Source organism: Grampus griseus (assembly GCF_964374135.1).
Source record: "Grampus griseus genome assembly, chromosome: 1".
Taxonomy (NCBI): domain Eukaryota; kingdom Metazoa; phylum Chordata; class Mammalia; order Artiodactyla; family Delphinidae; genus Grampus; species Grampus griseus.
Window position 1 is genome coordinate 117661818 of NC_139017.1, and position 25204 is coordinate 117687021.

General features: G+C 36.0%; 1 protein-coding gene across 1 annotated transcript in view; it reads right to left on the bottom strand.

The window, feature by feature from the left end:
- MSH4 (mutS homolog 4) overlaps positions 1-25204 on the bottom strand; it is a 93639-nt gene that overhangs the window by 26736 nt on the left and 41699 nt on the right. The window contains exons 8-14 of the mRNA XM_082668963.1: positions 24983-25057; positions 15657-15721; positions 14361-14530; positions 10389-10525; positions 9290-9393; positions 7917-8041; positions 6482-6682 (exon numbers count right to left, since the gene is read on the bottom strand). Of these exons, the coding sequence (XP_082525089.1) occupies positions 6482-6682; positions 7917-8041; positions 9290-9393; positions 10389-10525; positions 14361-14530; positions 15657-15721; positions 24983-25057 (877 nt within the window). The remainder of the gene's footprint in view (positions 1-6481; positions 6683-7916; positions 8042-9289; positions 9394-10388; positions 10526-14360; positions 14531-15656; positions 15722-24982; positions 25058-25204) is intronic.

A 25204-nucleotide genomic window follows, 5' to 3' on the forward strand; every position in this document is an offset into this window, starting at 1 on the left:
CTGGAAGACACAGTGGGGTGGGGCATGCAGAGGAGGAAGGGAACACAGTCAGTGCTGGGAATTCCCTGTCCACTTAGGCACCGGGGAGCCTGTTGGGTTCCCAGGACTAATCCTCTGCCTTCAGAGGCTCCCTCCTGACGTGCAGAGCCCAAGCCCCGCCCCTACACTCCCACCCAGGGCCCTACCTCTACACTTGGAGACACCCTCCAATGCGCTGGGCCTAAACCCCACCCACACACCCTCCCTCAGGGCCTTATCTCCAAACTCCAGAACCCCACACTCCAGAGGCCCTCCTTTCCACGTGCTGCCTCTCCCCTTCAGCACAGGTCCTAAGTAGAGGCTCCACCCCACATCTGAATGTCACCCTACCTAGGCCCCACCACCAAGGCCTTTTCTGGCTGCATGGGTCCTCAGCCTAGTCACCGCCCCATGCTCAAACGTCACCCCCCCACCCGCCTAGGTGCTGCCCTGCCCTAAACCCCACCCCTTGTTAAGTTCGCCCCCCTCAACTCCACCCCCAAAGCCAAGACTTTTTTTCCCCCTCTTTTAGATTCGGGTTCTGTTTTACCTTGTTGATTCATTGTTGTTCATTCATTTATATTTTTATTTTTCCTAATAAATATTTTATTTTTCTAATTTTCTTTTATTCTTTATACTTTGTTATTGTTCTCTCCTTTTGGCCTGTTCCCCCCGGAGGCCCTCCTTTTTTTTTTCTGTTGTGGTTTTATTTTACCTTGTTGCAGTTGTTTCAATTATATTTTTATTTTTCCTAATATATTTTTTATCTTTCTAACTTTATTTTGTTTATTATTCTTTGATATTGTACTGCTCCTTTCTTTTCTTTCTTTTTTTTCCGCGCCATGCAGCTAGCGGAATCTTGGTTCCCAGGCTGGAGGTCAGGCCTGAGCTCCTGTGGTGGGAGCTCCAAATCCAAATCACTGGACTAACAGAGAACCTCAGACCCCAGCGAATATCAATTGGAGTGAGGCCTCCTGGAGGTCCTCATATCAGCACCAAGACCCAGCTCTATCCAACTGCCTGCAAACTCTGGTGCTAGACGCCTCAGGCCAAAAAACCAGTAAGACAGGAATGCAGCACAACCCACCAAAAAAATAGAAAATGAAATGACAAAAAAGTATGTTACAGACGAAGGAGCAAAGTAAAAACCATTAAGCCCAAACAAATGCAGCCGAAATACGCAAACTACCTGAAAAAGAATTCAGAGTAATGATAGTAAAGATGATCCAAACTCTTGGAAACAGAATGGAGAAAATACAAGAACATTTAAAAAGGATCTAGAAGAACTAAAGAGCAAACAAGCAGTGATGAACAACACAATAATTGAAATTAAAAATACTCTAGAAGGAATCAATAGCAGAATAACTGAGGCAGAAGTACAGATAAGTGAGCTAGAAGATAAAATGGTGGAAATAATTGCCAGGGAGCAGAATAAAGAAAAAGAATGAGAAGAATTCAGGACAGGCTCAGAGGCCTCTGGGACAACATTAAACATGGGAACATTCGAATTACAGGGGTCCCAGAAGAAGACAAAAAGAAAGGGTCTGAGAAAATGTCTGAAGAGATTATAGTCGAAAATTTCGATAACATGGTAAAGGAAATAGTCAATCAAGTCCAGGAAGTGCAGAGAGTCCCATACAGGATAAACCCAAAGAGAAACACACCAAGACAAATATTAATCAAACTACCAAAAATTAAATACAAAGAAAAAATATTAAAAGCAGCAAGGGAAAAGCAACAAATAATATACAAGGGATTCCCCATCAGGTTAACAGCTGATCTTTCAGAAGAAACTCTGCAAGCCAGAAGGGAGTGGCAGGACGAATTTAAAGTGATGAAAGGGAAAAACCTACAACCAAGATTTCTCTACCCAGCAAGGATCTCATTCAGATTCGATGGAGAAATTAAAACCTTTACAGACAAGGGATTTCCCTGGTAGTGCAGTGGTTAAGAATCCACCTGCCAAGGCAGGGGACATGGGTTTGAGCCCTGGTCTGGGAAGATCCACATGTTGTGCAGCAACTAAGCCAGTGCGCCACAACTACTGAGCCTGTGCTTTAGAGCCACAACTACTGAACCCATGTGCCACAACTACTGAAGCCCACACACCTAGAGCCCGTGCTCACAACAATAGAAGCCACCACAATGACAAGCCGCGCACCACAATGAAGAGTAGCCCCTGCTCGCCATAAATAGAGAAACCCCTGCGCACAGCAATGAAGATCCAACACAGCCAAAAACAAATAAATTTTTAAAATAATCTTTAAAAAAAACACCTTTATAGATAGCAAAAGATAAGAGAATTCAGCACCACCAAACCAGCTTTACAACAAACGCTAAAGGAACTTCTCTTGGCAGGAAACACAAGAGAAGGAAAAGACCTACAAAAACAAAGCCAAAACAATTAAGAAAATGGTAATAGGACCATACATATCGATAATTACCTTAAATATAAATGGGTTAAGTGCTCCAACCAAAAGATACAGATTGGCTTAATGGGTACAAAAACAAGACCTGTACATATGCTCTCTACAAGAGACCCACTTCAGATCTAGGGACACATACAGACTGAAAATGAGGGGATGGGAAAAAGATATTCCATGCAAATGGAAAACAAAAGAAAGCTGGAGTAGCAATTCTCATATCAGAAAAATAGACTTTAAAATAAAGACTATTGTAAGAGACAAAGGACACTACATAATGACCAAAGGATCAATCCAAGAATGAGATATAACAACTGTAAATATTTACCCACCCAACATAGGAGCACCTCAATACATAAGGCAAATGCTAACAGCCTTAAACAGGGAAATCAAGAGTAACACAATAATAGTTGGTGACTTTAACACCCCACTTACACCAATCAACAAATCATCCAAACAGAAAATAAATAAGGAAACAAAAGTTTTAAATGACACATTAAACAAGATGGACCTAACTGATATTTATAGGACATTCCATCCAAAAACCACAGAATACACTTTCTTCTCAAGTGCTCATGGAACATTCTCCAGGAAAGACCATATCTTGGGTCACAAATCAAGCCTTGGTATATTTAAGAAAATTGAAATCATATCAAGTATCTTTCCCAATCACAACGCTATGAGACTAGATATCAATTACGGGAAAAAAAATAAAAAAAAGCCAAACACGTGGAGGCTAAGCAATACGCTACTAAACAACCAAGAGATCACTGAAGAAATCAAAGAAGAAATCAAAAAATATCTAGAAACAAATGACAATGAAAACATGACGACCCAAAACCTATGGGATGCAGCAAAAGCAGTTCTAAGAGGAAAGTTTATAGCAATACAATCCTACCTCAAGAAACAAGAAAAATCTCAAATAAACAACCTAACCTTACACCTAAAGCAATTAGAGAAAGAAGAACAAAAAACCCCAAAGTTAGCAGAAGGAAAGAAATCATAAAGATCAGATCAGAAATAAACGAAAAAGACATGAAGGAAACAACAGCAAAGACCAATAAAAATAAAAGCTGGTTCTGTGAGAAGATACACAAAATTGATAAACCATTAGCCAGACTCATCAGGAAACAAAGGGAGAAGACTCAAATCAATAGAATTAGAAATGAAAAAGGAGAAGTAACAACTGAAACTGCAGAAATACAAAGGATCATGAGAGACTACTACAAGCAGCTATATGTCAATAAATGGGACAACCTGGAAGAAATGGACAAATTCTTAGAAATGCACAAACTTTCAAGACTGAACCAGGAAGAAACAGAAAACATGAACAAGCCAATCACAAGCACTGAAATTGAAATTGTGATTAAATATCTTCCAACAAACAAAAGTCCAGGACCAGATGGCTTCACAGGCAAATTCTATCAAACATTTAGAGAAGAGCTAACACGTATCCCTCTCAAACTCTTCCAAAATATAGCAGAGGGAGGAACACTCCCTAACTCATTCTACGAGGCCACCATCACCCTGATACCAAAACCAGAAAAAGATGTCACAAAGAGAGAAAACTACAGGCCAATATCACTGAGGAACATAGATGCAAAAATCCTCAACAAAATGCTAGCAAACAGAATCCAACAGCACATTAAAAGGATCATACACCATGATCAAGTGGGGTTTATCCCTGGAATGCAAGGGATATATGCAATATATATTCAATATATGCAAATCAATCAATGTGATATACCATATTAAGAAACTGAAGTATTAAAAACCATATGATAATCTCAATAGATGCAGGAAAAGCTTTTGACAACACTCAGCACCCATTTACGATAAAAACTCTCCAGAAAGTGGGCATAGAGGGAACCTACCTCAACATGATAAAAGCCATATATGACAAACCTACAGCCAACATCATTCTCAATGGTGAAAAACTGAAAGCATTTCCTCTAAGATCAGGAACAAGACAAGGTTGCCCACTCTCACCACTATTACTCAACATACTTTTGGAGGTTTTAGCCACTGCTGTCAGAGAAAACAACAAAATGAAGTGAATCCAAGTAGGATAAGAAGAAGTAAAACTGTCACTGTTTACAGGTGACATGATACTATACATAGAAAATCCTAAAGATGCCACCAGGAAACTACTAGAGCTAATCAATGAATTTGGTAAAGTAGCAGGATATAAAATTAATGCACAGAAATCTCTTGCATTCCTATACACTAACAACAAAAAAACAGAATGAGAAATTAAGGAAACACTCCCATTTACCATAACAACAAAAACATAAAATACCTAGGAATAAACATACCTAAGGAGGCAAAAGACCTGCATGCAGAAAACTACAAGACACTGATGAAAGAAATCAAAGATGATACAAACAGATGGAAAGATATACCATGTTCTTGGATTGGAAGAATCAATATTGTGAAAGTGACTATATTACCCAAAGCAGCTACAGATTCAAAGTAATCCCCATCAAATTACCAGTGGCATTTTTCACAGAACTAGAACAAAAAATTTGACAATTTGTATGGAAACACAAAAGACCTCAAATAGCCAAAGCGATCTTGAGAAAGAAAAATGGAACTGGAGGAATCAGGCTCCCTGACTTCAGACATACTACAAAGCTATAGTAATCAAGACAGTATGGTACTGGCACAAAAACAGAAATATAGATCAATGGAACAGGACAGAAAGCCCAGAGATAAACCCACGCACATATAGTCACCTTATCTTTGACAAAGGAGGCAAGAATATACAATGTAGAAAAGACAGCCTCTTCAATAAGTGGACCTGGGAAAACTGGACAGCTACATGTAAAAGAATGAAATTAGAATACTCCCTAACACCATACACAAAAATAAACTTCAAATGGGTCAAATAAAATATTTGCAAACAAAGCAACTGACAAAGGATTAACCTCCAGAATATACAAGGAACTCATGCAGCTCAATATCAAAAAAACAAACAACCCAATTGAAAATGGGCAGAAGACCTAAATAGACATTTCTCCAAAGAAGTTATACAGATTGCCAACAAACACATGAAAGGATGCTCAACATCACTAATCATTAGAGAAATGCAAATCAAAACTACAATGAGGTATTACCTCACTCTGGTCATAATGGCCATCATCAAAAAATGTACAAACAATAAATGCTGGAGAGAGTGTGGAGAAAAGGGAACCCTCCTACACTGTTTGTGGGCATGTAAATTGATACAGCCACAATGGAGAACAGTATGGAGGTTCCTTAAAAAACTAAAAATAGAACTACCAAATGACCCAGCAATCCCACTACTGGGCACATACCCTGAGAAAACCATAATTCAAAAAGAGTCATGTACCACAATGTTCATTGCAGCACTATTTACAATAGCCAGGACATGGAAGCAACCTAAGTGTCCATTCACAGATGAGTGGATAAAGAAGATGTGACACATATATACAATGGAATATTATTGAGCCATAAAAAGAAACAAAATTGAGTTATTTGTAGTGAGGTGGATGAACCTAGAGTCTGTCATGCAGAGTGAAGTAATTCAGAAAGAGAAAAACAAATACTGTATGCTAACACATATATATGGAATCTAAAAAAAAAAAAAATGGTTCTGATGAACCTAGGGGCAGGACAGGAATAAAGGTGCAGACGTAGAGAATGGACTTGAGGACACGGGGAGGGGGAAGGGTAAGCTGGGACAAAGTGAGAAAGTAGCACTGACATATACACACTAACAAATGTAAAACAGATAGCTAGTGGGAAGCAGCTGCATAGCACAGGAAGATCAGCTTGGTGCTTTGTGACCACCCAGAAGGGTGGATAGGGAGGGTGCAAGGGAGATGCAAGAGGGAGTGGATATGGAGATATATGTAAGCAAACAGCTGATTCACTTTTTATACAGCAGAAACTAACAAAACATTGTAAAGCAATTATACTCCAATAAAGATGTTAAAAAAATAAAAATAAAACAGTGGGCACAAAATGTTTTAAATAGGGAGCAGAATTGGTAATTATAAAGTAAATCCACAACTTACCAATCTGGGCCATAATCTGACAAAGAGCAATCTGTTTCAAATATGTGGATTTCCCACTCATATTTGGTCCAGTTATGATAAAAAAATTACTCCCTTCTGTAATATAGGTATTGTTGGCAACAGGTTTTTCCACAGATATTTTTTCAAGTATGGGGTGCCATCCATGTTTGATTGCTAAAGTATCAGTAAACTCTGGCCGAACTAAAGAGAAAAATGTTTTTGAAAGATTAATATATTTATACTTAAAGATTTTGTGGTATGTACATACTGTTTATACTTCAGTGATTTTACCTGGGTCAATTTGGAACAATATCATTAAGGTATCATTTTATCTCCAATCCTTCTAAATTATAATTGACATAGTCTAATCACATCACAACTTTTATTCATTTCCAGAAAAATCTAAGACTTAGCTCCGTGTCATTGTGCTGGGCTCCAAAAGAGTTCATAACTTTTTCAGATTTGCATAAATTAAAATGAATCAATCAGCCATTGATAACACTTTTAAAATAATTAATTTACAAGTACTCTAAAATTGCACGTTTACTTAATCCTTGTCTTAAGCATTACTTCAAATTTGATATACTTAGCTTTCTGAATGAGGTCTAAAAATAGAGTAAAACCAAATAAAAACAATTTTATGTCCAAAGTTATAGAAATTTTGTGTAAAAAGAAATCTCAGAGGGTAAAGAAAACAGACACAAAAGATTTGTTAATTTATATCAAGAAACAATGATCAGGTCTGTATAGATAATTTCTGAGGTGAAGAGGGTGGGAGGACAAGTAAAAATTAAAATGCTACATGCTTCTAGATGAAACACATGGATAAACTTGAAAGTATTCATTATAAAAGTGAGGCTGATTAGAAATTTTTTTTACTATTTTTAAATCATTCTTAACATCAAAAATTCACTATTTATAAGTTCTGAGTTTTAGAATGGTCCCTCTCAAAATGGAGCAACATCAAATATCTTAATAGTTAAGAAAACTACTATTAAAATAGCTGATCTCTAATGTAAGGTTTTAACCCCAAAAGAGACATAAAAGATTGAAAAGTTTTGGCCTATATAATACCAATTGAAAAATTTAACATTTCCATAAGAAATACAGAAATATCAAAAATGAAAAAAATCTTTGTAAAATACCTTTTCTCATCATACAGTCTTTCTTATTTGGGGAAACTTTAAAGTTTCTTGCTGTTTTTTTTTCTTTGTGATTTCTCAATTTCTCAGTAAATAATTTTCTGACTTTTAAAAGAAAATTTAAGGATAATTTCACTTTCTGTATTTTGAGTCTTAGTCTAGGACCATAAGCAAGACATTGTATTTCAGGTAAAAAGAAAAAATGTAAACCATTCATAATTGTTACATAAAATTGCTTGAACGGAATACAAATTTCAGTACGCAACGTATTTATCCCAAAGAAAGTAACTTACCATAGTCAGAAAGAGTGCAGGCATGAGCAAATGACAGTAGCATATCCAGCATTGACACAGTGTCAGACAGTTTATGTAAGCAATGAATATGTTCATAAATCTCACTAAGCAGTTTGCACACTATCCTGAAAGTACATGTTTGGTAAGACAAGTAGTGCCTTTTACGGAGACACATACAATGCAATTGTAAAACAATATTAAATTCATTGTCTGAGGTAAAATAACATTCACATTTGAGTTGTACACTACAGGTAAAGTCTATTGTTCTATTGCCTCATTTTAGAGATGAGGAAATTGAAGCTTATACTCAAGGTCACAGTTACTTAGTAGCAAAGAATCCATCTTCTAGTGTGTTAACACCAAGTTTTTAAAATAACTCCTTTTATTAAATATTAATAAAATAAATTTTTATTAATAGAAATATTTTATATAGGTCAAAGCAAGCCCTCACTATACTTCAACAGATCCCATCTGCTAATAATTTTGTTTTTGCAATGTTAAATTCAACACAAAAGCTATTATGTATTTTCTCTCACCCATTCTCTCTCTTCCTCTCTCTCTCTCCTCTCTCTCTCTCTCTCTCTCACACACACACACACACACATATTCTAACATAATTATTTAAGCTTTTATGTGGCAGTTATCATATTGTGACATAATATAAAAGTTTTTCCCTTACGTGGAGAAATATGTTCCCCAGCTTACTATATCTTATAATCTTTTTGGTCTATGCTCTGAAATTGTTTTGAAAGCCCAACATTTATCTTTATCATCTCAGCTTACCAATGTCCTAGTTCTTATTTCTAGACACATTGCTACCGTTTCATGAACAGCAAAAGACTGGCATTATTGTGATATTGTTATGTAAGTACTAAGGCATGAGAATTTGAGGGCTTACATACTAAAGAAAAAGAATAAACCTAATGAAACTTATCTGGGCCCAAGATAAGCCCAGATGTGCCAAGTTCTACATCATGGTGGAATATATACTACAAAAGTATCAGTGGTACTACAGGTATTTCAAGCTCATGTCATTATGACATTTCTTAAAACTTTATGAAAAGAATGAATGAAGTACTGCTGAAATGTAGAAATTTGGTTGTGTATCAAACTTTTTCTATAACACAGTATAATGTGTTTGTTTGGTTTGGTTTTGTAATTAAGATTTGCCCTGAATGTTCTGTGAGGCTCAGTGATCCCAATCACAGTGACAGACTTTAAAGTTTTAAATGGTTTTCCAGAAAATGGTCTTTCCTTGCTAACATTTGTAACTACAATTTTCCACAACCAGACAAAAAGTCAATTAATGAAACTTATAGTACCTCAAATTAAACGAGTTTAATTCAGTATTCAAAAATTTCAAGTGCTCTTACATGTAAGTCATGTGATAGATTTCTCTCAAAGACTCTTGGCATCTTTCATTCATTTTAATTAAATCTGCTGATGTAAAACTGTAAGAATTTTTCACTTTAGAAATCTGCTAGGAGATTAAAAAATAAATGTCAAGATACATATATACTCTTATGAAATAAAACATACAGATTTAAAACAATAGAAGTATAGGTACTTCAGTTAATCACTTTAATTTTTCAGGTAATAATCTCACAAAAAATCCCAAATAATGTTTGTGAAAGAGAAAAGGAAGATCACTTCTAAAGTTAAAGCAGAATTTTTTAACCTGGTCCATCTGACATGACTATTTTTACAGGCCTTAAAGTAGCCATGTAGAAATGTTAAAACACTACATCTTATTACCAAGTAATAATATGCATGGTAGATAGTAATCCTCACTCCCTCTCTGATCCCTCCCTGTCTTAGCCCTTGGCCCATATCCAAACCTCACTCAATCTCTAACCCCATTACTAACTCTCAGCCCATTCTTCACTTCATCCATCCCTCATTACTTGGTAATACAATAGGTATTTTAAAGACCCAAAAGTTGAATGGTTTGTTTTTGTCAAAAGGTACTCCCTGGGGGCAGAGAAAACAAAGTGGGTTAGACTTTCCCAAACTGGTATATTGTGGAGGAGTTAACATGTTTATAGAAAAAAATATCACCCTGGCCCAAAGGTTTGGCAATACGAGATTTTAAAAAATCAAGCAAATTTCTCTACTCTAGGACTTCTATTAAACCTTTAATAGGCAGATGTGCATTGAGAAGAGGTAGTACAGTACTTTCCAAACGTCTTTGATCAAAACTTCCTTTTGGACTTTCTTTCTTCATTTTCCTTTTTTTAGCCATATCAAGCTCCCAGAACTGTGGGAAACACTGTGTTTGGTATTTTTCTAAAAAATCTTCTCAATTGCTTTTCGATTAGTAAAGCTATTAGGTGGGTGAGTAGTAGTAAGAGAAGCAATACACAAAACATTCAGAAATTTGTCATGTAATACTCAAGAAGTGCCTGAAAATATGTAAATGCAATTCTGTAAAATCAGAAACAATAATTTCCTAACCAAAACTCTAGAATGAACCTTAATAAACTCTGAAGGAAGCTGATCATTGGGTAGGGCTGTACAGTCTGTAGTCATCTGAATGAAAAATCCTCGAGCAGAGCTAAAACTTGTCCTTAAAGGAAGACTATATTTTTCTGCAAGCTGCGATATCATTCCTAGTGACCAGAAACAAGAAAAACAAAGAAATTTAATGAGAAAAATTACTCTTCATGTTTAAAAAAATCATATAACTTTTTCTTGTTATTTTATATATAAGTAGGAAGGCCTTGTTACCTTTTTCTTTTTTTTTGAAGTATAGTTGTTTTACAACATTGCATTTGTTTCATGTGTGCAACGTAGTGATCCAGTGGGATTTTTTTGCACATTATAGGTTATTACAAGATATTGAATATAATTCCATGTTATATAGTAAATCCTTATCACTTATCTATTTTATGTATACTAGTTTGTATCTGTTAATTCCATACTCTTAATTTGTCCCTCCCTCCCTCTCTCCTGTGGTAACCATGAGTTTGTGTTCTATGTGAATCTGTTCCCATTTTGTATATAGATTCATTTGTATTATTTTTTATTTTTTTCAACTTTGAAGGCAGGAAAGATTTTTTTAATGACATTTAATACAAGAGACCCATTGTCTACTCCTGGATATCTCTGTGTCTCCTAAGAGAAGACACTTGTGAGTCCAATTAAAACTCAACTTAAGCCACTAACTTGTGGTCACAACTGTGTCATTCATCTGTGTTTGCCCCACCGTGGTGTCGAGCCCACTGCTCTGTCCAGGGCTGGTTGGTGTTCTACCAATGTCTGCCAATTTAATAAATGACTGAATAAACGAAAAAGTGAATGAGAAAAACTTAGAGCCTTAGCCAGGTTCTCCTTCTGATCATTTAGATGGTGCTTACTTCCAAATTAACTGAGAAGGACCTGGTCCTAGAATAAAAATAAATAGCTTACTAAAAAGTAAAAAAGTTTAAAAAAGTTAAAAAAGTAAAAAACTAGTTTTTTTTTTAAAAAAAAGGCCAATAAAAACAAAACCAGAAAATCAAAGAAATTATAGAAGGTTCCACTTTCAGCTAGGATATTAAAAAGTCACAAAAAACCATCAGTGCCACTGTAACCATGAGAAAACAATAAATTTAGAAATCTTCTGTCATAAAAGATACTGAAAGAGATCCAGACACAAGTCTAAATGAATGGAATTCCAAAGAGAGACAAGCCCTAGATAACTGGGCGTGAGTAAGTGGAAGGCAGCTGCTGTTGGTAAAGAAGCTCTGATGGGATGAGGAGGAATGAGCCACATTTCAACCAGCCAGGCCTGGCTGCTTGGCAGATTGGAAAACAGAGAGACAGCCAGCTCTCACTGTAGCCCATTCTCCCTCCCAATATTTTTTTAAGTTAATTTTTATTGTAGTACAGTTGCTTTACAATGTTGTGTAAGTTTCTACTGTACAGCAAAATGAATCAGCTATACATACACATATATCCCCTTTTTTGGATTTCCTTCCCATTTAGGTCACCACAGTGCATTAAGTAGAGTTCCCTGTGCTACACAGTATGTTCTCATTAATTATCTATTTTACATATAGTATCAATAGTGTATAGTGTCAATCCCAATCTACTAATCATCCCACCACCCCCACTCTCCCTCTTGGTATCCCTACGTTTGTTCTCTACATCAGTGTCTCTATTTCTGCTTTGCAAATAAAATCATCTATACCATTTTCTAGATTCTATGTATATGCATTAATATACAGTATTTGTTTCTCTTTCTGACTTACTCCACTCTAGGTCCAACCACATCTCTACAAATGACCCAATTTTGTTCCTTTTTATGGCTGAGTAATATTCTGTTGTATATATGGACCACACCTTCTTCACCCATTCCTCTGTTGATGGACATTTCGGCTGCTTCCATGTCCTTGCTATTGTAAATAGTGCTGCAGTGAACATTGGGGTGCATGTGTCTTTTTGAATTATTGTTTTCTCTGGGTATATGCCCTATAGTGGGATTGCTGGGTCATACAGTGGCTCTATTTTTCATTTTTTAAGCAACAGCCATACTGTTTTCCATAGTGGCTGTATCAATTTACATTCCCACCAACAGTGCAAGAGGGTTCCCTTTTCTCCACACCCTCTCCAGCATTTATTTTTTTATAGATTTTTTGGTGATGGCCATTCTGACCTGTGTGAGGTGATCTCATTGTAGTTTTTTTTTTTTTTTTTTTGCAGTACGCGGGCCTCTCACTGTTGTGGCCTCTCCCGTTGCAGAGCACAGGCTCCGGACGCGCAGGCTCAGCGGCCATGGCTCATGGGCCCAGCCGCTCCGCAGCACGTGGGATCTTCCCAGACCAGGGCACGAACCCGTGTCCCCTGCATCGGCAGGTGGACTCTCAACCACTGCGCCACCAGGGAAGCCCCTCATTGTAGTTTTGATTCACAGTTCTCTAATAATTAGTGACGCTGAGCATCTTTTCATGTGTCTCTTGGCCATCTGTATGTTTTCCTGGAGAAATGTCTGTTTAGGTCTTCTGTCCATTTTTTGTTTGGGTTGTTCGTTTCTTTGATATTGAGTGGCATGAGCTGCTTGTATATTTTGGAGATTAAACCTTTGTCAATTGCTTCATTTGCAAATATTTTCTCACATTCTGAGGGTTGTCTTTTCATCTTGTTTTTTGTTTCCTTTGCTATGCAAAGGCTTTTAAGTTTCATTAGGTCCCATTTGGTTTTGTTTTTATTTTCATTACTCTAAGAGGTGAGTCAAAAAAGATCTTGCTGTGATTTATGTCAAAGAGTGTTCTGCCTATGTTTTCCTGTAAGAGTTTTATAGTGTCTGGCCTTAACATTTAGGTCTTTAATCCATTTTGAGTTCAATGATTAATTCTTATCAATTCTTCCTTCAACCTCTGCATCTCTCTCTTCTCATATACACCCTAAATAATGCTTTGTTAACTTGTAATAGCTTAAAATAGTTCCTCTTTCCATTGCGCCACTCAAATTCATTCAACATATCTTCTTGATCAATTTCACTCCATAGAGCAAAAACATCTCAGTGCCTCTTCATTCTCCTTGGGAAACATCTCCAATCTGGCCTTCGAAAACTAAATTCTGATCCCCAGTCTACATTTCTGACCTTATCTCTTAGTAGCTCTGTAAGGAAATGCCCTATACCATCCTAACAAATTTCCTTAAGGTTTCCTCAGGCCATTGTGCTTCAGTATGTACCACTGCCAGAGGGCAGAATTCCTTTTTAGGCTATTCTACTAAAAATATTCCCATCCTCTATGCCTCCACACCCAGTCACACTCTGACCCCTCTGACCTACTATTTTTTTCTTCATATATCTTAAATCCATGTGAAATTATGTACTATATATGATTGATGTACTTTATATATCAATATGGATATGTATATATCCATATATATATACACACACACATACATATGTGTGTATGTTTATTAGCTGTCTCTACTACTATTATAGCTCCATGAGGACAGGGACTTTGTTCTGTTCACTATGTATTCCCAGTACCTAGGACAGTGTCTATATTAACTAGGAGATTAGTAAATTCACAAAATGAATTACTGTACTAGCTGAAATGCTATCTCTTCTAGACAAAAATGATATCTCTTCCTCCAATGAAACCCTTTAGCACTGATAGCCAGTATTTTTCATGCAATTTATACTCAACATTGTATGAAGGTAAACTACTCTCCTAGCCTTCATGTAACCCTATATTTAAATTTGAAGGAACTCTAAATTTAAGTTTGTAGAAAAGAAGGGACACATTATAACACTGTGAGATCTTTTTTTTTTTTAAGGCTCCTTAAATGATAATATCTGTTAACATTATCTGTTATTTGTTTTGGTAACAAAAAATAAATTTAAAATATGCATCGTTAATATAATCAGCAAAAAAAGCACAACATGTCCTAAAAAATTTTGTTTAATTTCTAAAAAACAGAATAAATATGTTCAAGTAATTACATTACCTGCTATGTCATCTACAATCTCTGTATATGTTCTTCTGGCTATGTCAAGAAATTCATTTATGTTAGACCTCACTGCATAGCACTTCTGAGTCCTCATGTTCAGGCATCCTTTCATGTATCTTGCATCATCATTAATTACTGTTTTAATCTTGTCAAGTATGATTACAAACCTAAAAAAGAACATTATAGGCAATAAGTCAAACAGTTATGTTAATTGATAATTTGAACAACAGTTAACGATAGCAAATAACATATTTTCTTAAAATTATTGCTGAAAATTATTTTGCAAATAAATAAACAATATATATAAAATTACATAAATTAGGACTGTGACTACATCAATTGTAAACTATTTCATCAGTCATAACTACTCTCCTAAAATAACATGAGACCACCAAAAACAATCCTACAACTGATGATAAACAGATCTCCCAAATTACACATATCAACTGTGTCTGTGAATATAAAATATATCCTTGAAGCACTTTATAAAAATTCTGGCTTCATGCTCATTGACTCAATAAACATTTACTTATACCATGTAGCAATCACTGTGTTAGGTGCAGGGATTCAAAGAAGGATTAACATATGGTCCTTGCCCTCAGTTGGTGCAAGGGAGATTAAGCATATTATGAGACAGTATAACAGGAACCTTTCAATCATCAGTGTCTAAGTGCAGTGATCATGCAGACCAGAAGTCTGGTAACACCTATTTTCCTAACCTTTTATTTTACAGTATTCTGTCCTGTATTTATCTGTAAAAATTCGGTTTTATTAACCTCATTTTGTGACCTCACATAAGGTGTGAATCTTGAATCAATAAAATAACAGCTTTTAAGTATCACAAGCCATTTTGTTCAAGAACCAAGGTGCCACTGCTAAAAGCAATACTAAAATTAAACTGTAATTAGATCTTATTCAGTATTCATATAGACTATTCTTTGGTTACATTAAGTCCTTCATGATTTAACACAAAAGAATAATGTATTTTTATATTTGCAAGTCTTTCCATGGAGAATAGTTAAAAAGAAAAAGAAATATTAAAATTTTGTATGATTTCAACTTTTAATGCTATTATAATTGTCCATTAACACAAACCCTCAATGTGCTGTTACCATATTTATTGGTATTTATAAAATATAATATATAAATAAATTTTTAATGAACAGTTTAAAATTTCTGTTAACCAAAGCTCAATTAATTGTTCTATAGAATATAATTAGAGTTCTTAAAATCAGTTATGATCAGGAAGAAAGAAATAATCTGCTGTTTTATTAACAGTTGAATGACAAAGACCTCTTATCTTCCAAGGAACCATAGTAAGCTCTTAATAAAGGTGTGTTACAGTTCTTCAGAGTAATCTATTAAAGAATAAAGAAAAAGATAATTAAGGATAATAAATTATGACATTATTCAAACAAAGCATTTTAGACTTGTTTGGTACTTTACATTTTACCAAGTATTTTCTTGCTTCATCTTCTCATTTATATACTCATAACAGAAATTTTAGGTATGCAGGTGAAGACAGATTGTATCTGGACCATTTTTCAGATAAAGAGCACATGGCTAAACAGTGGCATCCACTGCTTTACTACTATGACTTTTATTTTTCTTGCTGCCCAACTAACATTAACATTAAACTACTTATTAATGTAGTTTAACTAGTTTAATTAACTACTTATTAATGCAGTTAAACAGTTATCATTGTACATTCAGAGTACTCTACATATAACTCCAAAATTTGGGTTAAATGTATTAATACATTAAACTAAGAAAGTGTTTTGTATATTTGTAAATAGAGCAACTTATCCATTCTTATACGGCAAAAGTAGGGATTTTATTTTGCTTAATTGAAACTATGAGTGATCACTATTTGAATAAACAGAAAAGAGAGAAAACATAGGTAACCTGACTTTTACCTCCTATTTTAGTTTTGTTATGAGGCAATGGCAGTAACTTTTTTGCTTATTAATAGAAAAATAATACTTACATACCAATAAAAACTAGAAATGCATAAGAGCATAAAGAAAAACATTTAAATCACTCATTATTCTACCACCCTTCCAAAGATAAATACTCTTAAGTATTATGACATATTTCCTGTCCCTTTTTCAAATCAAAAAATTTATATCATTACATGCTCCTTTTCTCCCCCATCTATTTAAAAATAGATGAAAAAAATCACCATTCTGTAACCATTGGAGTTACTTCAGGTAAAAGTCATTAATAACTAACAAAATCAATGGGTGAAAGTTTGACAAGAAACAGTATATTTACACAGTCTCACGGCATCTCTCCACAGATTACTTATAAATTTATAGTGAAGTAATTAATCAAAGTTATTATCACCAAGAAGGGAAAGAAAAATGACATCATGTGCCTCCTGATGTAATACACTGAGAAAGATACAACATTGCTCATAGAGTATTATTGCCAAATATGGGTAAGCAGAATTTAATCATGAGGAAACGATCACGCAAACTGAGGAATATCTTATTAAACAACTGACCCGGCACCTGTGGCCGCTGGTTTCCCTGCACATTTGGCACCGCCAGGGCTCTCGTGATCCAAGCAGTCATACCACCTCTGCACCTAGTCCTCACAGGGGCAGACCAAGAGCTCCAAGGCAGCCTCAGGACCAGACTCCTGTGGGTGGACCACATGCAGAGGTGGGGATAAAACCAAAGCTGAATCCCAGGGATGGGGTGACTAAAGAAGAAGATCTAAAATCTTTCCATCAGCTGTACAAGCTGCAGATCAAACCCCCACAATCAGCTAGGAAGACCCTGTTTTTATGGAATATCTGAGTAGACAATGAGTGTTCCCACAAATGAAAACGGTCTAGCTCTGGCAGCTGTGGACTTTGGGGGCAAGCACACGCAGGAACTGGGCCAGATCAGAGACTGAGTGGTCCCCACAGGGCACACAGCAGGTCCAGAGACCAGCCCAGAGGCAGAGGAGGGCCTCTTGGGGAGGCGGAGGTGAGCTGCGGCTCACGGCATGTAAGGACACTAACAGCGGAGACTCCAGGGAAACATAATTATTACTATTAATTTTATTACATTTTGATTCATTCTGTTGTTGGCTCTAGCTTTTTTGTCTTTCTTTCATTTTGTTTGTTGTTGTTTTAGTTTTTTTTTTTTAAATTCAGTCTTCTGGGATCTCCATGGTTTATAAAATATTTTTATTTTTTTATACATTTCTATTTTTACTTTGCTTTTATGTTGTTCTGTGTTCTTTTCCCTTATTTTTTTCTTCTTCTTTTCTTTAATATATTTTTCTGTTTTTCTTTTTTTTATATTTCCATTTCTACTTTGCTTTTCTGTTGCCTGTTTTTTCCCTTTTTATTATTTTTAAATCGTTTTTATCAGTTTATTCTGTTTCCTTGCTTTATTCTTCATTGGCACACTGTTTTGTTTTTGTTTTTAGGTTATGTGTTTATGTTAGTTTTAATCCTAATTGTTTGATTTCATTTTTGAGTTCTTGTATTTTTCTGGTTGTTCTCTTGATTTTTGTTTTATTTGGCTCTGTTTTGTTTCTTGCACGTGTGTGTGTGTGTTTTCTTGTTTCTGTTTTTGTTTGTTTGATTTTGTTTTTACAATTTCTCCAGGGTTCTGTTTGCCTTTTTTTCTTTAATACATTTTCTATTTGTTAAAATATATTTTTATTTCTACATTACTTTTCTGTTGTTCTGTCTTTTTTCCCTTTTCTCTTTTTCATTTTTTTTTTACATCATTTTTGTCAGCTTGTTTTGTTTCTTTGCTTCATTCTTCCTTTAGAATTCTGCTTTGGTTTTATTTTTTGGTTTTGGGTTTTTGTCAGCTTTCCTCTTGTTTGATTTCATTCTTTGGTTCTTCTGTTTGTCTGGTTGTTCTCTTGCTATTTGATTTATTTGGTTCTGTTTTTGTTTCTTTTCTGTGTGTGCGGCATGTTTCCTTGTTTCTGTTTCCATTTGTTTGATTTTACTTTTTACCATTTGTCTGGGGTTTTGTTAGTCTTTTTTTCTTTTTATCCCCTTTATTGCCAGGATGAGAGACTTGCAGTGTCCTGGTTCCTCGACCAGAAGATGGGCCTGAGGCTCTGGAGTAGCAGCACCGAGTCCAGGATGCTGGACCATGAGAGAATTCCCGGTCCCAGGGAAGATTAACTGCCAAGAGCTCTCACTGAGGTCTCTATCTGAATCCAAGACCCAGGTCCACCCAAGTGCCAGCAGCTCCCAGCACTGGACATGTCATACCAAACAACAAACAAGACAGGAACACAAACCCACCCATCAGCACACAGACTACATCAAGTCATACTAAGCTAACAGACAGCCCAAAACAAATCATCTGACGTGGCCCTGCTCATCAGAGGGAAAAGACTCAGCTCCACCCACTAGAATGCAAGCACCAGTCCCTCCCATCAGGAAGCCTACACAAGACACTGGACCAACACCACCACTGGGGGCAGAGAACAGAAATAAGAGGAACTGTGACCCTGTAGCCTAGGGAAAAGAGACCTTAAATACTGTATATTAGACAAAATAAGAAGACAGAGAAATATATTACAGACAAAGGAGCAAGATAAATATGCACAAGACCAAGTAAATGAAGGGGAAATAGGCAAACTAACTGAAAAAGAATTCAGAGTAATGATAGTAAACATGATCCAAAATCTTGAAAATAGAAGACAGAAAATACAAGAAATGTTTAACAAGGACCTAGAAGAACTAAAGAGCAAACAAACATTAATGAACAACACAAAAACTGAAATAAAATACACTCTAGAAGGAATCAATAACAGAATAACTGAGGGAGAAGAACGGACTAGAGAGCTGGAAGATAAAATGGTGGAAATAAATGTCACAGAGCAGAGTAAAGAAAAAAGAATGAAGAGAATGGAGGACAGTCTCCAAGACCTCTGGGACAACATTAAGCACACCAACATTCAAATTATAGGCGTCCCAGAAGAAGAAGAAAAAAGAAATGGGGCTGAAAATATTTGAAGAGATTATAGTTGAAAAATTCCCCAACATGGGACAGGAAATAGCCACCCAAGTACAGGAAGCACAGAGAGTCCCATACAGGATAAACCCAAGGAGAAACATGCTGAGACACATATTAATCGAGCTAACAAAAATTAAACACAAAGAAAAAATATTAAAAGCAACAAGGGAAAAGCAACAAAAAACATACAAGGGAATCCTCATAAGATTAACAGCTGATATTTCAGCAGAAACTCTACAGACCAGAAGGCAGTGGGAAGATATATTTAAAGTGGTGAAAGGGAAAAACCTACAACCAAGATTACTCTACCCAGCAAGGATCACATTCAGAATCGATGGAGAAATCAAAAGCTTTACAGACAAGCAAGTTAAGAGAATTCAGCAACATCAAACCAGCTTTACAACAAATGCTAAAGGAATTTCTCTAGGCAAGAAACACAAGAGGAGGAAATGACTTACAAAAACAAACCCAGAACAATTAAGATAATGGTACTAGGAACAAACATTTCAATAATTACCTTAAATGTAAATGGATTAAATGCCTCAACCAAAGGACCCAGACTTGCTGAAAGGATACAAAAACGAGACCCATATATATGCTGTCTACAAGAGACACACTTCAGAACAAGGGACACATACAAACTGAAAGTAAAGGGATGGAAAAAAGATATTCCATGAAAATGGAAATCAAAAGATAGCTGGAGTAGCAATACTCATATCAGACAAAATAAACTTTAAAATAAAGACTATTACAAGAGACAAGGAAGGACACTACATAATGATCAAGGGACCAATCCAAGAAGAAGATTTAACAATTGCAAATATCTAAGAACCCAACATAGCAGCACCTTGATACATAAAGCAAATGCTAACAGCCATAAAAGGGGAAATCGACAGTAACACAATCATAGTAGGTGACTTTAACACCCCACTTTCACCAATGGACAGATCATCCAAACAGAAAATAAATAAGGAAAAAAAAGCTTTAAATGACACATTAAACAAGATGGACTTAATTGATATTTATAGGACATTCCATCCAAACACAATAGAATACACTTTCTTCTCAAGTGCTCATGGAACATTCTCCAGGATAAACCGTATCTTGGGTCACAAATCAAGCCTTGGTAAATTTAGAAAATTGAAATCGCATCAAGTATCTTTTCCAACCACAACGCTATGAGACTAGATATCAATTACAGGGAAAAAATCTGTAAAAAATACAAAGACATGGAGGCTAAGCAATATGTTACTAAACGACCAAGAGATCACTGAAGAAATCAAAATCAAAAAATACCTGGAAACAAATGACAATGAAAACATGACGACCCAAAACCAATGGGATGCAGCAAAAGCTGTTCTAAGAGGGAAGTTTATAGCAATACAATCCTACCTCAAGAAACAAGAAAAATCTCAAACAAACAACCTAACCTTACACCTAAAGCAATTAGAGAAAGAAGAACCAAAAAAACTCAAAGTTAGCAGAAGGAAAGAAATCATAAAGATCAGAATAGAAATAAATGAAAAAGAAATGAAGGAAACAATAGCAAAGACCAATAAAAATAAAAGCCGGTTCTGGGAGAAGATAACCAAACTTGATAAACCATTAGCCAGACTCATCAGGAAAAAAAGGGAGAAGACTCAAATCAACAGAATTAGAAATGAAAAAGGAGAAGTAACAACTGAAACTGCAGAAATACAAAGGATCATGAGAGACTACTACAAGAAACTATATGTCAATAAATGGGACAACCTGGAAGAAATGGACAAATTCTTAGAAATGCACAAACTTTCAAGACTGAACCAGGAAGAAATAGAAAACATGAACAAGCCAATCACAAGCACTGAAATTGAAACTGTGATTAAAAATCTTCCAACAAACAAAAGTCCAGGACCAGATGGCTTCACAGGCAAATTCTATCAAACATTTAGAGAAGAGCTAACACGTATCCCTCTCAAACTCTTCCAAAATATAGCAGAGGGAGGAACACTCCCAAACTCATTCTATGAGGCCACCATCACCCTGATACCAAAACCAGAAAAAGATGTCACAAAGAGAGAAAACTACAGGCCAGTATCACTGAGGAACATAGATGCAAAAATCCTCAACAAAATGCTAGCAAACAGAATCCAACAGCACATTAAAAGGATCATACACCATGATCAAGTGGGGTTTATCCCTGGAATGCAAGGACTCTTCAATATATGCAAATCAATCAATGTGATATACCATATTAAGAAAATGAAGTATAAAAACCATATGATAATCTCAATAGATGCAAGAAAAGCTTTTGACAACATTCAGCACCCATTTACGATAAAAACTCTCCAGAAAGTGGGCATAGAGGGAACCTACCTCAACATGATAAAAGCCATATATGACAAACCTACAGCCAACATCATTCTCAATGGTGAAAAACTGAAAGCATTTCCTCTAAGATCAGGAACAAGACAAGGTTGCCCACTCTCACCACTATTATTCAACACAGTTTTGGAAGTTTTAGCCACAACAATCAGAGAAGAAAAAAAAATGAAATGAATCCAAATAGGATGAAAAGAAGTAAAACTGTCACTGTTTACAGATGACATGATACTATACATAGAAAATCCTAAAGATGCCACCAGAAAACTACTATAGCTAATCAATGAATTTGGTAAAGTAGCAGGATACAAAATTAATGCACAGAAACCTCTTGCATTCCTATACACTAACAACAAAAAATCAGAAAGAGAAATCAAGGAAACACTCCCATTTACCATTGCAACAAAAAGAATAAAATACCTAGGAATAAACTTACCTAAGGAGGCCAAAGACTTGTACGTACAAAACTATATGACACTGATGAATGAAATCAAAGATGATACAAACAGATGGAAAGATATACCATGTTCTTGGATTGGAAGAATCAATATTGTGAAAGTGACTATACTACCCAAAGCATCTACAGATTCAGTGCAATCCCTGTCAAATTACCAATGGCATTTTTCACAGAACTAGAACAAAAAATTTGACAATTTGTATGGAAACGCAAAAGACCTTGAATAGCCAAAGCAATACTGAGGAAGAAAAACGGAACTGTAGGAATCAGTCTCCTTGACTTCAGATATACTACAAAGCTATAGTAATCAAGACAGTATGGTACTGGCACGAAACAGAAATATAGATCAATGGAACAGGACCAAAAGCCCTGAGGTAAACCCACGGACATACAGTCACCTTATCTTTGGCAAAGGAGGCAAGAAACTACAATGTAGAAAAGATAGGCTCTTCAATAAGTGGTGCTAGGAAAAGTGGACAGCTACATGTAAAAGAATGAAATTAGAACACTCCCTAACACCATACACAAAAAAAAACTCAAAATGGATTAAAGACCTAAATGTAAGGCCAGACACTATAAAACTCTTAGAGGAAAACATAGGCAGAACACTCTATGACATAAATCACAGCAAGATCTTTCTTGACCCATCTCCTGGAGTAATGGAAATAAAATCAAAAGTAAACAAATGGGACCTAATTAAACTTCAAGCTTTGCACAGCAAAGGAAACCATAACAAGATGAAAAGATAACCCTCAGAATGGGAGAAAATATTTGCAGATGAAGCAAGTGACAAAGGATTAATCTCCAAAATATACAAGCAGCTCTGTAGCTCAATGTCAGAAAAAGAAAGAACCCAATCCAAAAATGAGCAGAAGACTAAATAGACATTTCTCCAAAGAAGACATACAGATTGCCAAGAAACACATGAAAAGATGCTCAACATCACTAATCACTAGAGAAGTGCAAACAACCACAATGAGGTATCTCTTCACACTGGTCACAATGGTCATCATCAAAAAATGTACAAACAATAAATGCTAGAGAGGGTGTGGAGAAAAAGGTTTCCTCCTACACTGTTGGTGGGAATGTAAATTGATACAGCCACTATGGAGGACAATATGGAGGTCCCTTAGAAAGCTAAAAATAGAACTACCATATGACCCAGAAATCCCACTACTGGGCATATACCCTGAGAAAACCATAATTCAAAAAGATACACGTACCACAATGTTCACTGCAGCATTGTTTACAATTGCCAGGACATGGAAGCAAGCTAAATGTCCATCAACACATGAATGGATAAAGATGATGTGGCACATATACACAATGGAATATTACTCAGCCATAAAAAGGAGCAAAATTGAGTTATGTGTACTGAGGTGGATGGACCTAGAGTGTCATACAGAGTAAAGCAAGTTAGTAAGAAAACAAGAAATATTGTATGCTAACACACATATATGGGATCTAAATAAATGGTACTGATGAAACTAGAGGCAGGGCAGGAATAAAGGTGCAAATGTAGAGAATGGACTTGAGGACAGAGAGGGGGAAGGGGAAGCTGAGACGAAGAGAGGGAGTATCACTGACATATATACACTACCAAATGTATATAATGGATGGCTAGCGGGAAGCTGCTGCATAGCACAGGGAGATCAGCTCGATGCTTTGTGACCATCTAGAGGGGTGAGATAGGGAGAGTGGGAGGGAGGCACAAGAGGGAGGGGGTATGGGGATATATGTACACTTATAGCTGACTCACTTTGTTGCACAACAGAAGCTAACACAACACTGGAAAGCAATTATATTCCAATAAAGATATTTAAAAAAAAACCTGACCCTTACTCTTCAAGATGTCAATATCACAAAAGGCAAAGAAAGGCTGAGAAACTTTTCACTTTAAAAAAGTGTAAAGGGGCTTCCCTGGTGGCACAGTGGTTGAGAGTCCGCCTGCCGATGCAGGGGACATGGGTTCGTGCCCCAGTCCGGGAAGTCCGGGAAGTCCCACACGCCACGGAGCGGCTGGGCCCGTGAGCCATGGTCACTGAGCCTGCGCGTCCGGAGCCTGTGCTCCGCAACGGGAGAGGCCACAACAGTGAGAGGCCCACATACCGCAAAAAAAAAAAAAAGTGTAAAGAAACTTGACATTAAATACAATGCATGGTCCTTGACTGGATCATGTACCAGGAAAAACAAAAATACCATAAAGAACAGTATTAGGACAACTGAAAAAATGTGAATATAGGCTATATATAATATGCAGTTGATCCTTGAACAACATGGGTTTGAACTGTGAGGGTCCAGTTATGGGTGGATTTTTTTCAATAGTACAATAAATACCACAATACTACGTGATCTGCAGTTAGTTGAATCTGCAGATATGGAACTGCAGATACAGAGGAACTGTGGATGTGGAGGAACTGAATATTCAAAGGGCCAACAATAAGTTATATGCAGAATTTCCACTACACGCAGGGTTGGTGTTCCTGACCCCCATGTTGTTCAAGGGTCAACTTAATAGTATTTTACCAATGTTAAATATCCTGAATTTTTAAATCATATTGTGGTTATGCAAGAGAACATCTTTTTTCTTAGGAGATATGCACTTTAGTATTTAGGTACTGCAACTTATTCTCAAATGGTTCAGTAAGGTAATAATAAGGACAATAATATGTGTGTGTGGTGTGTGTGGAAAGAGAGAGAATATGAGAATTTATTATACTATTCTTGCAACTTACTGTTTGAAATTTTTTCAAAACAAAAAGTTTAAAAACCTGATGCTAGACATGTTTTAAACAACATATACACATAAAAATTACCTTTAAAGGATCCACGAGTTCCAAGGTATGTTTTAGGTATATTAAATTTGTTATCTTTGATTCAGCTGCAGTAATCTATTAAGATAAAAATCCAAATGTGGACACCATAAATATTTAACACATTAATGGGTTTTCCTCTTGAACATTCTACACTTACATTTCCCATACATTTTTATTTATCAACCTCGGCAGGATAACAGCCTAGACAATGATTACAAATTA